General features: G+C 38.0%; 1 protein-coding gene and 1 pseudogene across 1 annotated transcript; one reads left to right on the top strand and one right to left on the bottom strand.

The window, feature by feature from the left end:
* Positions 1 to 438: 438 nt before the first annotated feature.
* Positions 439 to 6,656, top strand: LOC107895746 (O-fucosyltransferase 23-like; annotated as a pseudogene).
* A 43-nt stretch (positions 6,657 to 6,699) lies between these two features.
* LOC107897474 (fe(2+) transport protein 1) lies at positions 6,700 to 8,413 on the bottom strand. Its single transcript, XM_016822945.2, has 3 exons — positions 7,501 to 8,413; positions 7,267 to 7,416; positions 6,700 to 7,186 (listed from the first exon to the last, which is right to left on the bottom strand). The coding sequence occupies exons 1-3, from the start codon at positions 8,110 to 8,112 to the stop codon at positions 6,881 to 6,883; spliced, it is 1,068 nt and encodes a 355-aa protein (XP_016678434.1). The 5' UTR covers positions 8,113 to 8,413; the 3' UTR covers positions 6,700 to 6,880.
* Between the last annotated feature and the right edge of the window lie 4,461 nt (positions 8,414 to 12,874).

The following is a 12,874-nucleotide window of genomic DNA, read 5'->3' as shown; positions in this document are numbered from 1 at the left end:
ATTGATGCTGGAAACAAAAGGTTAGCATTGGCAATCTATTCTAGTTTCCGGTTCAGAACCCACAAGGAATTTACACAATAATATCTGCCCTGCCCCTCCTCCAACAGTCAACCCATGACACTGTGCAGATTGTGAGTGAAAATGAAAAATTCAAAGCGAGGTAACATCTTTAGCCAATTTCATCGTCTTCTGTCTCTCTCGACATTACATTGGTTTTTGCAAATTGCATTACGTTTATTTTCCTTTGGATTATCTCTTGGTTTCTTACAATTGAATTGAGCCTGGTTTACACTTATGTTACTTTCCTATGCTTAAAATGATTTCTCATGATAATTTCTTCTCTGAAATTTGCAGATTCTGATATCAAAGCTACATTTTGTTGGTGTTTGTTTCCTATGTTCTTTCTTCAACGAGGTTGATTAAGTGTGTGAATTTCAAATGGATTTGTCGTCCAACTGTGAGCTTTCGACGTTATTCGCCTGCAATTTGACTTCCATAACATGCAAATGTCTAGCTTTGGTCACCATTGCTCTGTTCTTCAGAGCTATTTTGCACCATTTATCATCTGGAGATGTGCTTGAATGGGACGACCTGGACATGATTCTAGGCCGCTTTATGTTGTTGCAATCCGATGAAGGGATTCATGGAGATAAATTTTTGGAAGTCCGTCAACTTGTTTGGGGACTAAATAATCAAACGATAGCATTTGCAAGAGCTTGTTTAACTGCTAGAATGCTGATCCGAACTCTTTTGATGCCAAGCTTAAGTGCTTCACTTTTCTACATGGAAACCGACAATTTGCAGCCAGTTTCGTTTAATAATGTCTTCCGGTTCGAAAGGTTTAATTCACTTCGTGAAGGGTTCATTCGGTTAGCTCGTTACTCTGATCTTAAGAATCGAACCAGGGTATACAATCTCCGTAAGGAAAGTAGAAGAAAATGGACTGTTGAGAGAGACCTTGAGCAGTTGAAGCAAAGCATCATAAATGGTCCTATTGAAATGCATGACGTGATTCGAATGGTTGGAAAGAATCCATTTCTTTGGCATGATCATTGGCCTGTTAAGGACTATGCAAGGGTCTTTGAGTGCTTAGTGTTGGTTGATGAGATATCAAAAGAAGCTGATAAAGTTGTTTCCAAGATTAGGGGGATAGGAAGGAAGATTAGAAGCGAACCCGGTGAGGGTTCTTCGTTGCAACTAGCTCCTTATGTAACAATCCATTTGAGGGTCGAAATCAACTGGATGATTCGTTGTAACAAGTTAGAGCAAAGATCAGGTATTAGCCAAATTGTTGAAACCGTGACCTGCATCGCAACAAAGGACCAACAACAGCAAATTGTACAATTTTAGCTGCTATACTGTTTTGTAGCAAAGAAATAGAGTTGGTTCAGTTATAAAATTACTTTTTTGAATATTTGTTCCTATGGAACTTAGCCTAAATCCTTGTAATGAGTTAGCTAAGTTAGTAGGAAAGATTGACTGATGTAATAGCTGGTATGCCAGCTTTCTTTTGTATACAAGTTGCTATATTTTTTTTGGTAAGTAAGAGCAGTTAAATTAGTAGGTAGCTGTCAAATACTTTTGTAACCATCATATATTCAAAGTTTGAATGAAATTATGATGACTTCTCAGTTACAAATTTTCTTGCTGAGTTCTTTTCTTTTGTTTTTCTTTCAATCGTTTTTGCTTTCTTTGCTGCTGCCATTTATCCAACAAATGGTATCAAGAGCTTTCAGTCTTTGAGGGCCTTGGTTGTACACTGTCACTAAGCAAATTGTGTTTGAAACAAAAGAAGAAGAGGTTGTTTTGCTTGCTGAAAAATGAGTTTTACACCACCTCCTCCATCTGTCTTTGCTGGAGAAAATTACAACATCTGGGCAGTGAAAATGAGAACATACCTGCAAGCACACGACCTGTGGAATGTTGTTCTCAATGACACTGAGCCACCATCATTAAGAGCCAACCCGACCATAGCCCAGATTAGGCAGCACAATGAAGACTGTGCCAAGAAGTATAAGGCTATGTCGTGCCTTCAAAGTGGAGTTTCTGATGTTATTTTCATAAGAATAATGGCTTGTGACACTCCAAAGCAGGCCTGGGACAAACTCAAGGAAGAGTTTCAGGGGTCTGACAAGACCAGACAACAGCAACTGATCAACATGAGAAGAGATTTCGAAAATCTCAAAATGAAGGACTCAGAAACATCAAGCAGTATGCTGACAGAATCATGACTACTGTCAACAATATAAGGTTGCTTGGGGAGGAATTCAGTGACCAAAGAGTGGTTGAGAAGGTCATAACAACCTTGCTAGAGAAGTATGAAGCAAAAATTTCTTCTCTGGAAGATTCAAGGGACTTGTCAACAATCCATTTGACAGAGCTTATAAATGCTCTTTATGCTCAAGAGCAGAGAAGGGCAAATAGGCAGGAGGACCACTATGAAGGAGCTTTTCAGGCTAAAAGCAGAGAAAGCTCAAGTGCAAACTTAAATGCCAAAGGCAAGAAGCCCTGGACTGAGAAGAAGAAGAAAGAACCTGTCAAAAGGAAGTTCCCACCTTGTGTCCATTGCAAGAAGACTACTCATCTCGAGAAATACTGCTGGTACAGACCAGACATTCAATGTAGAGCCTGCAAGCAATTTGGCCACATCGAAAAGGTCTGTAAGAGCAAGCCAAAACCACAACCACAATTTCAAAACCAAGCTCAAGCTGCAGAAGAGGTTGAATCACCTGAAGAGCATGTCTTTTCAGCATCATGCTTTGCAAGCTCGAGCAAAGTTAGTAAAATATGGTTGATTGACAGTGGATGTACCCACCATATGGCTTCTGAGAAGAGTATATTTAAGGAGCTTGACACCACTTTCAAGTCCAAAGTTAAAATTGGCAATGGTGAGCTGCTGGAGGCAAAAGGGAAAGGCAAGGCCTTAATAAGCACCAAGTCAGGTATTAAAACCATTTCAGAGGTTCTCTATGTACCTGACATTGACCAAAATTTGCAAAGTGTTGGCCAGCTATTGGAGAAGGGTTACTCTCTAATGTTTGAAGGCAAAAACTGTTTGATCAAAAATGCTGCTGGTGAAGTGTTGACTACAGTGGCTATGCAAGACAGAACCTTCATTGTGGATGTGAATCAACTGCAAGCCAAGGCATATGCATCTCAGTCTGATGAGACAGACTTGTGGCACAGGAGGATGGGGCATGTGAACTACAATTCACTGAACATGCTGCACAAAATGGATTTGGTCAGTGATATGTCCAAAATTGAGCCAAAGGATGCTGTATGTGAGGTCTGTCAGCTAGGCAAACAAACCAGATTACCCTTTCCAGTCAACAAGGCATGGAGAGCACAAGGGAAGCTTCAGCTTATTCATACAGACATTTGTGGACCAATGAAGACTACCTCCTTAAATGGCAGCAGGTACTTTGTACTCTTCATTGATGATTATTCAAGGTTCTGTTGGGTAAATTTTTTGAAGCATAAGTCAGATGTTTATGACTCCTTCTGCAAATTTAAAGCCTTGGTTGAAAACCAAGCAAATTGCAAACTAAAATGTTTGAGGTCTGACAATGGTTCTGAGTATGTATCTCAGAAGTTTCAAAAATTGTGTGATGATGCTGGAATTCAACACCAATTGACTACTGTGTACACACCACAGCAAAATGGTGTTTGTGAAAGGAAAAACAGAACAGTCCTTGATATGGCTAGGTGTTTGTTATTTGAGGCTAAAATGCCTAATGTTTTTTGGGCTGAAGCTGTGAATACAGCTACTTACCTGTTGAATAGGTTACCAACTAATGCAGTCAAAGGAAAAACTCCCTTTGAAGCCTGGTTTGCACAGAAACCATCTGTCTCTCATTTGAAGGTATTTGGCTGTCTATGTTATGTGTTGGTACCTGAGGAGAGAAGAACTAAGTTGGACAGGAGGTCCATGCCAGGGGTGTTTGTTGGCTACAACAACGTGAAGAAAGGATACAGAGTCTTTGATCCACTGACCAAGAAGGTTGTAGTGAGCAGAGATGTAAAATTCAATGAAGCAAGTAGCTGGAAATGGGATGGAATTGAAGCAAATTTGTCTGATGGAGAAGAGATTGATGTTGATCTGCAGCAAGCTGAAAATGAAGAAGTAACTGAAAATGGCTATGATGATCAACCTGTTCGAGGCACCAGGACATTAACTGACATCTATGAGAGATGTGCAGTAACTATATTAGAGCCTTCATGTTTTAAAGAAGCTGAAAAAGAAAAATGCTGGCAGGATGCTATGGAAGCTGAATTTAAAATGATTCAGAAAAATGATACATGGGAGCTTGTAAACAGACCTGAAAACAGAAAAATTATAGGTGTAAAGTGGGTTTATAGAATTAAGAACAATGCAGATGGCTCCCTTAATAGACATAAGGCCAGACTGGTTGTTAAAGGTTATAGTCAACAGCAAGGGGTTGATTTTTTTGAAACCTTTGCACCTGTTGCAAGGTTGGATACTATCAGATTGCTGCTAGCTTTGGCAGCTCAAAAGCATTTGAAAGTGCATCATCTGGATGTTAAGTCAGCCTTTCTAAATGGCTTTCTTAATGAAGAAATATTCATTGAGCAACCTAAGGGTTTTAAGGTCACTGGTGAAGAACAGAAGGTCTACAAGCTGAAAAAGGCTTTGTATGGTCTAAAACAGGCTCCAAGGGCCTGGTATGAGAAGATTGATGGCTACTTAGCAAGGCTCGGGTTCATAAAGAGTATCAGTGAGCCTACACTCTATGTTAAGAAGGATCAGGAGGAGACCTTGTTAATTGTCTCTTTGTATGTTGATGATCTGTTGGTTATTGGCTGCAAAGATCAACTTATTGAAGACTTCAAGAAACAGATGCAACATGTCTTTGAGATGACTGACCTTGGTCTGATGACCTACTTTCTTGGCATGGAGATAAAACAAGGAAGTGATGGCATTTTCATAAGTCAGCAAACATTTGCTTCCAAGGTGCTCGAAAAATTTTGCATGTTGAAATGCAAACCAGTCACTACACCAGTTGCATTGGGAGAAAAATTATCAAGTGCCAGTGAACATGATCGAGTAGATGAGAAGGCATATAGAAGCTTAATTGGTTGTTTGCTTTATTTAACAGCAACTAGACCAGACATTGTCTATGCTGTTAGCTTACTTTCAAGGTTTATGCACTGCAGTAATGTGGCACATCTGAAGGCAGCAAAAAGAGTATTAAGGTATGTCAAAGGAACCATCGATACTGGTGTGAAGTTTTGGAGGGCAAAGGAGCTGAAACTCGTAGGCTATTCTGATAGCGATTGGGCAGGGTCAGTTGATGACATGAGGAGCACTTCAGGTTATTTTTTCACCTTAGGCTCGAGTGTTTTCAGCTGGAGTTCGAAGAAGCAACAAACTGTTGCACAATCTACAGCAGAGGCTGAATATATCTCAGCTGCAGCAGCTGTGAACCAAGCCATTTGGCTTAGGAAGATCTTGGATGATTTGAATGAAAGTCAAGTTCAGCCTACTGAGATTAGAGTGGATAATCAATCAGCTGTGGCCATAGCCAAGAATCCAGTCTTCCATGGTAAGACTAAACACTTCAAAATCAAATTTCATTTTGTTAGAGAAGCTGAGCAATCTAGGGAGGTTAGCTTAATTCATTGCAGCTCAGAAATTCAGCTAGCTGACATTTTAACTAAGCCATTGGGAGCCAACCGATTTAATGCTTTGAAGGAAAGGATTGGTGTTTGTTGCATACAGACCAATGAGGAGTGTTGAAGCCGTGACCTGCATCGCAACAAAGGACCAACAGCAGCAAATTGTACAATTTTAGCTGCTATACTATTTTGTAGCAAAGAAATGGAGTTGGTTCAGTTATAAAATTACTTTTTTGAATATTTGTTCCTATGGAACTTAGCCTAAATCCTTGTAATGAGTTAGCTAAGTTAGTAGGAAAGATTGACTGATGTAATAGCTGGTATGCCAGCTTTCTTTTGTATACAAGTTGCTATATTTTTTTTGGTAAGTAAGAGCAGTTAAATTAGTAGGTAGCTGTCAAATACTTTTGTAACCATCATATATTCAAAGTTTGAATGAAATTATGATGACTTCTCAGTTACAAATTTTCTTGCTGAGTTCTTTTCTTTTGTTTTTCTTTCAATCGTTTTTGCTTTCTTTGCTGCTGCCATTTATCCAACACAAATATGTAGCAGCAAGCAAGAAATTATGGAAAGGAGAAGGAAAATCATCAACTTTGAAGCTCCCATTGTTGTTGATCTTGCTGTTGCTGATAACCTCCTTAATGATTCTTCAATATTGAGTGGTTGGAACAAAGGGTTGGTTCCTTATGAAAAGAACTTAGGGGTTGATGGAATTTACAAGAAACATCCATATCTGATTCAGTCTGCAATTGGTTACGAGGTATGCTCAAAGGCTGATATATTGGTCAGCAACAATTTTTCGATTTTTTCAAGCCTTATAGTTCTTGAGAGAACACAAAAGTTGATGAGACGGGATTACAAGCTCGTACGAGAACGAGAACGAGATCAATATCCAGTGGCCATGTTATGCATACAATATAGCAGCAGGGGAAACAAATGATCCTTAGAAATGGATGACTAATATGTCTGATTCAAGTCTCAAGGCAACCAGTTATGAATCTAATGCCATTTCTTGATTAAGTAAAGCAAAAAGGAGAGGATAACAATGGAACAGTTGAATACTGAAAAACTGAAATGATTTTTATTGGATTGGTGATTGTAGCAATGTAATGGTCAACATACAAAAACATGTTTTCAACAAAACATATGGTAAACATAGATAATTATTTTGCACTTGTTTTTCTTTTTGTCTCCTAATATTATTACATCAAATTCACTGGCCATATAGTTTTGAAAATGATCAACCCCATTTGGCCATGAGGGACATAAAACCAGCACCCAGAAGAACTGCAGCATAGCACTTTATTTGGAGCTTAATACTACCCTGCAACTTTTGTCCCATGAACTCTGCTGAAAGAAGATCAACCAAAGCCATGTAAATCAAAAGCCCGGCCGACGATGCATTTAGCAACCCTTCTGTGATCAAGGCTGTTGGGCTGTTGTCTTTGTATGTATTGGATAAAGCAATTCCCAGTGCTGTTCCGAATGGGGTCGTTACGGAGAAGAAGAACGCCATGGTAAACTTCTTCATAGCTTTGTACTCGGCCTATAATTTTTCAATGTGTTAGATGCATTTAGATCAATGATCTGACCCTGAAGAACAAAAAGGATAAGTACAAGAAATACCTGAAGAATGCAACCTCCAAGACCCATCCCTTCAAACATTTGATGGAAGCAAAGGGCTGCCACTAGACCTTTAATGGTGCAAGTATTGTTTGAAGCTCCTAATGATAGCCCTATCACCACTGAGTGAACTACAATCCCCAATTCTAACACCTGCATACAACATGTCAAGCCAAATGAGGTGATGTAATTAAACATGTCTACTTTCAGATAATATTTAAAGCTAAAATTTCTAACCATGGCGATCACACGGTTCCGCAACAACTGTTGATCTACAGCTCCTTGTGCGGGCTTTAAACCATGATGATGACCATGAAAGTGTCCAACATTCACCACAGCCATGTCCTGTTGTCTACCCCCAACAGGTGATGCAACATCTGGGATAACCTCATTGTTGCTTTTCTTGCTGTATATCGATGTAGCTATGGAATCCACTATTAAAGTCACGATTGCGGATAACATGGCGACGAACCCTGTGAAGGGAAACTTGTGCCATGGATTCTCTTTCAAGCACTTAGATGTTAACATGTCAAAAGAGTCCGGCAAAACGTGCATGAAACCAGTAGCCAGAATAATCCCTGATGCGAAGCACTTGACGATCACAAATAAACTTCTTTCGGGATTAAGAGCTGGGACCGAACGTGTGAATAAAGGCGAACATACACCGATAATACTAGCGATCAATATGGAGAAAATGGCTATGATCTTAAGGGGTAAGGCCTTTTCCTTGTTGGTGCAGCCATCGGTTTCGGTTTTACATTCCTCTGGTACTACTGAAAGTGCTTGTGGTGTGAAGATGCAGATGATGATCAAGAAGATAGAAAAAATCTTGACAAGTAAAAAAGCCATTGACACCTTTCTTGGTCACCTCACCTGAAAGATTAATTGATGTTTAGGACTTTTGAGTTATGGGGATGGTGCATAACTGTGGTTCTATATATAGAGATGATGTGACATCATGTGGTTATATATATATATATATTCTTGGATTGCTATAAAGTAGAATGAAAATTAAAATTTTCCCAAGAACAATAGGACAAACTCATTCTTTCTGGTTTAGTTTATTTATTCACTTGATTGAAACTTGTAACAGATTTTAATTTCCTTTCTTGCACACAGAAAAGTTTGTAAATGAATAATTTCGAGCTTTAATTTTACTTATTGAATTACTTAAACCGTGTTAAATTCTGGGTTTATATTTTAATGACTTAATATATTATTTTGTAATTTTCTGGTAAAAAGAAACATAAGTACTTAATTGGGATAAAAAAAATTCGAGTACCAAATTAAACATTAAAGTCAAACTTAAGTACTTGTATGGGACAAAGAAAAACTTAAGTACCAATTTGAAAAAATTCATACACTAAACTGAACATTAAAATTTAACTCAGGGATCAGATTCATCATTAACATCAAATATATAGGTACTACATAATATATTAAACCTATTGGAATTCTATTGCAAAGGAGAATTGAATCTTCTCTATAATGAAAACAAAGCATGTGATTCTTTAATTCCAAGGCTTGAAGCATGCCATTAAGAGAGAAATCTGAAAATTGGTAGGCATCAAATTTCATGCCATTCTCAATAATTGTGGGCGTAAGCATAGAGAAAGGAAACTACAGCCAAAATAAATTGATTAATTTTCTAACATATTACAATACTAATTCATTGACTTTAGTTTAAATATATAGAAGTCTCAAAATTATAATAATCTCAGGTTGCTTGCCACACAATAAGCATGATCGGCTAGTGGTTGCTTTGTGTTCGGCATATGCCGACAATTATGATAAATGGAATAAAAATCCAGTGTGTAATACGAGTACGTATTTGTACGTGTTGGTGCCGTATATTAACTGGACACAATATAAAATGAAAAGTATATATCTATATATATTAGACGAAAAATTAAATTATCACCATTAATAAATATTAACTGAATTTAAATTTATGTGTTGAAGTGATATTGTTCTATGCTGGTTAAATTTTAGATTCTTCGAACTATTAACACGATGAAAATGATATAGTGTGAGGGAGTGAATGTGTTTCAGTTATTGTACCTGATTTTTTACCTCAAAACAATTTCCTAACCTCGCCTCGAAGGAGGTGCAGAAAATAATTAGTTTTTACCCTAAAGTGGACATGTCTTAGTCTTTTATATGGAGATTGTTAAGGACATTTTGATCGTGTGATCTGCCATATTCCTTGATCATGACATTTATCATCTTCTATTTCTGGAGTTAATCCCTTATTTTTGGGATTTTGTTGGCTTATATTATATGATATAACAATATATTCCTTAAGTTTGAGGCCAATTATAAAGTGATGGGTTGAGGGTCTAAAATATAGTTGATTTAATTGTAAGTGGTAAGTTATTAAATTAAAGTTGAAATTGATGTATTTAGAGGTTTAGCTTACGAACACTAATGTCTAATAACATTAATTAAACAATTTGAATTACAATACCTATCTAGTGGATCAAAGTACATAGGATGTCCTATACTTTTACTATACTAAAAAGGTGTAATTAAATTAATTAGGCAATTTTAGGCCTACTCAAAACATTTATTTAAAATATCCATAAATACTTAATAAATGTTAAATCTATCAAATCACACGTATTGAAAAAACAAATTATCATGAACTCGAAAAAATCAAATTATCGTGAACCCAGAAATTAATTTTTATATTTTTCGATTCAAAGCAAATAAAAAACAATGATTCAACGCATTAATTAAACTGATATGGCATGAAAATTGCCACAGCTTGTAATGATCTGATTACTGTTGGGAAGAAACCGAACAACCGAAACAAAACGAAAGCACAACCGGTGTTCTTTCTTTCCTTATAACTCCTGTCAAAAATTATGGCAAGCACAATAGCACAAGATATGTTCTCTAGCAACCTTAATCAACCACAAATCAACTAATGCAACCACAACAAAAATAAATAGAGACACCGGTATTTTACGTGGAAAACCCCTCTAAATTAAGGGTAAAAACCACGGGACTTTAGAGTCCGATAAAGAGCTCCACTATCATCAAATGTTCGGCTACAAGATCACAATATCAAGCCTACAACAAGCATTCAACTCCGACAATGCTAACAATATGTAATCTTTAGCAAAAAAGAGAAAAATGAGAGAACATCACCAAAAACGCAGCTGCGGAAAAATGGGCATTTCCGACGCTAAAAGACTCGGATGAAAAATCCGACCGTACAAAGTCAAGAACACCTTATCGCCTAGCTGCTGTCCAAAAATCAGCTCAATCGAACCACGGATGGGCCTTCGATCGAAGAGTTGATCACTGCTGCACCAAGCTTGAAAAACTAATTTTTCTATTCTCTCTTTTTCTCCAACGAGCTTCAATTTCACTCTCTTTCTCTCTGGATGTAATTGAGAATTTTGCTCTCAATTAAGAATGCTGCCCACTCCCACGTTAAAAGGCCAAAAAATTGGCTTTTGACAAAACCAAAAAGAAGGCAAAACATTGTGGCAGAAAATATGGGTTTTTCCCACATAGTGGGACCCATACCCAACAAATCTCCCCCTCCAACTATGTGGGGAATGCCTCCATGCCGGAGGTCAAACAACATGCTTCAAACTTTCCTCTTGGTAAGGCCTTCGTCAACATATCAGCACCATTATCATTAGTGTGTATCTTCTCAAGCTCTAACAGCTTAGCTTCAAGAACATCTCGTATCCAATGGTACCTCACATCAATATGCTTAGATCTAGCATGAAAAGTTGAGTTCTTACCAAGATGAATAGCACTCTGGCTATCAAAGTACAGGACATACTTCTCCTGAGTAAAACCAAGCTCATGCACAAACTTCTTCATCCAAAGCATCTCCTTACACGCTTCGGTTGCTGCAATGAACTCTGATTCGGTTGTGGACAATGCAACACACTTTTGCAGTCTCGATTGCCATGCCACAGCTCCCCCTGCATAAGTGATTAAGTAACCTGAAGTAGATCTCCTCGAGTCAATGTCTCCGGCCATGTCTGAATCTGTATACCCAACAAGAACAGGTTTCTCATTGCCGAAACAAAGTTTCATGTTGGAAGTGCCACGAAGATATCTCATAATCCACTTCACTGCATTCCAATGCTCTCTGCCTGGATTAGAAAGAAACTGACTAACTGTACCAACGGCATAAGCTAAGTCTGGTCTCGTGCAAACCATTGCGTACATCAAACTACCCACGGCTGAAGAGTAAGGAATTTTCTGCATCTCTTCCTTCTCCTTTTCTGTGGAAGGACTATGCTTAACACTCAATCTAAAGTGCATAGCAAAGGGAGTATTCACCGCTTTAGCTTTGTCCATACTAAACCTTTGAAGTACTTTCTCAATGTACCTCTCTTGTGATAACCATAATTTCTTGGCCTTTCTATCACGTGTCAGTCTTATGCCAAGAATTTGCTTTGCTGGCCCCAAATCTTTCATTGCAAAGGATTTACTCAACTCTTGTTTCAACTTCTCAATTCTAGAAGCATTCTGACCAACAATAAGCATATCATCAACATAGAGCAAAAGAATAATAAAATCATCACCAGAGAATCTCTTAACAAACACACAATGATCAGAAGTAGTCTTCTTGTAGCCTTGCTCCCCCATAACAGACTCAAACTTCTTGTACCATTGCCTTGGAGCTTGCTTCAAACCATACAAGCTCTTCTTCAATCTGCACACATAGTCTCTTTCCCTTGTGCAACAAAACCCTCTGGCTGCTCCATGTAAAGCTCTTCTTCCAAGTCACCATGAAGAAAAGCAGTTTCACATCCATTTGTTCAACCTCTAGGTCATAACAAGCTACCAAACTCAGTATAGTTCTGATAGAGGACATCTTCACAACCGGAGAAAATATTTCTTCAAAATCAACCCATTTTTCTGAGTATAACCCTTGACGACCAATCTAGCTTTGTATCGTGGAGATGAAGACTTCTCTTCTTGCTTCAACCTGTAAACCCACCGATTATTCAAAGCTCTTTTGCCCTTAGGCAGTTTCACCAATTCAAAAGTATGGTTCTCATGCAAGGATTGAAGTTCATCTTTCATCGCTTCAACCCACTGATCTTTGCATTCACTCTCCATAGCCTCTTCATAACATTCAGGTTCTCCCCCGTCAGTCAAAAGAACATATTCATCAGGAGAATACCTGACAGAAGATCGTTGATCTCTGGAAGACCTTCGAAGTGGAACTGCTGGTGGAGCTATAGGTGCTTGTTGTTGATCATTCACAACATCATCCATGGGAGTATCAAAGTCACCCAACTAGTCTCGTCGCATGCTAGGTTGACCAAATTCTCATCACAAATACTAACAGATCTTCACGAGTAACAGTAGCAGCACGCTCGGATTTTTCATCGTCATTCCGATCGTGTTATCACCACACCTTTTCTCTTTCTTCCACTTGAAGCAATATTTCTTGATATGACCTTTCTTACCACAATGATGACACTCAAGATTTTGTATCTCGATCTTGACTTGCTTCGGCTTTTATCTCTACCTTTCATCTTTTCTCTGTTCTCCCCTTTTTTTTTTTTTTTTTTTTTCATTCAAAAAAAAAAAAAATAATACTCTGTCAAATTTATTATACACCGAATCT

Source organism: Gossypium hirsutum, chromosome A10 (genome assembly GCF_007990345.1).
Source record: "Gossypium hirsutum isolate 1008001.06 chromosome A10, Gossypium_hirsutum_v2.1, whole genome shotgun sequence".
Lineage (NCBI taxonomy): Eukaryota > Viridiplantae > Streptophyta > Magnoliopsida > Malvales > Malvaceae > Gossypium > Gossypium hirsutum.
Note: the sequence above shows the minus strand (reverse complement) of the source record. Positions and strands in the feature narration are given on the sequence as shown.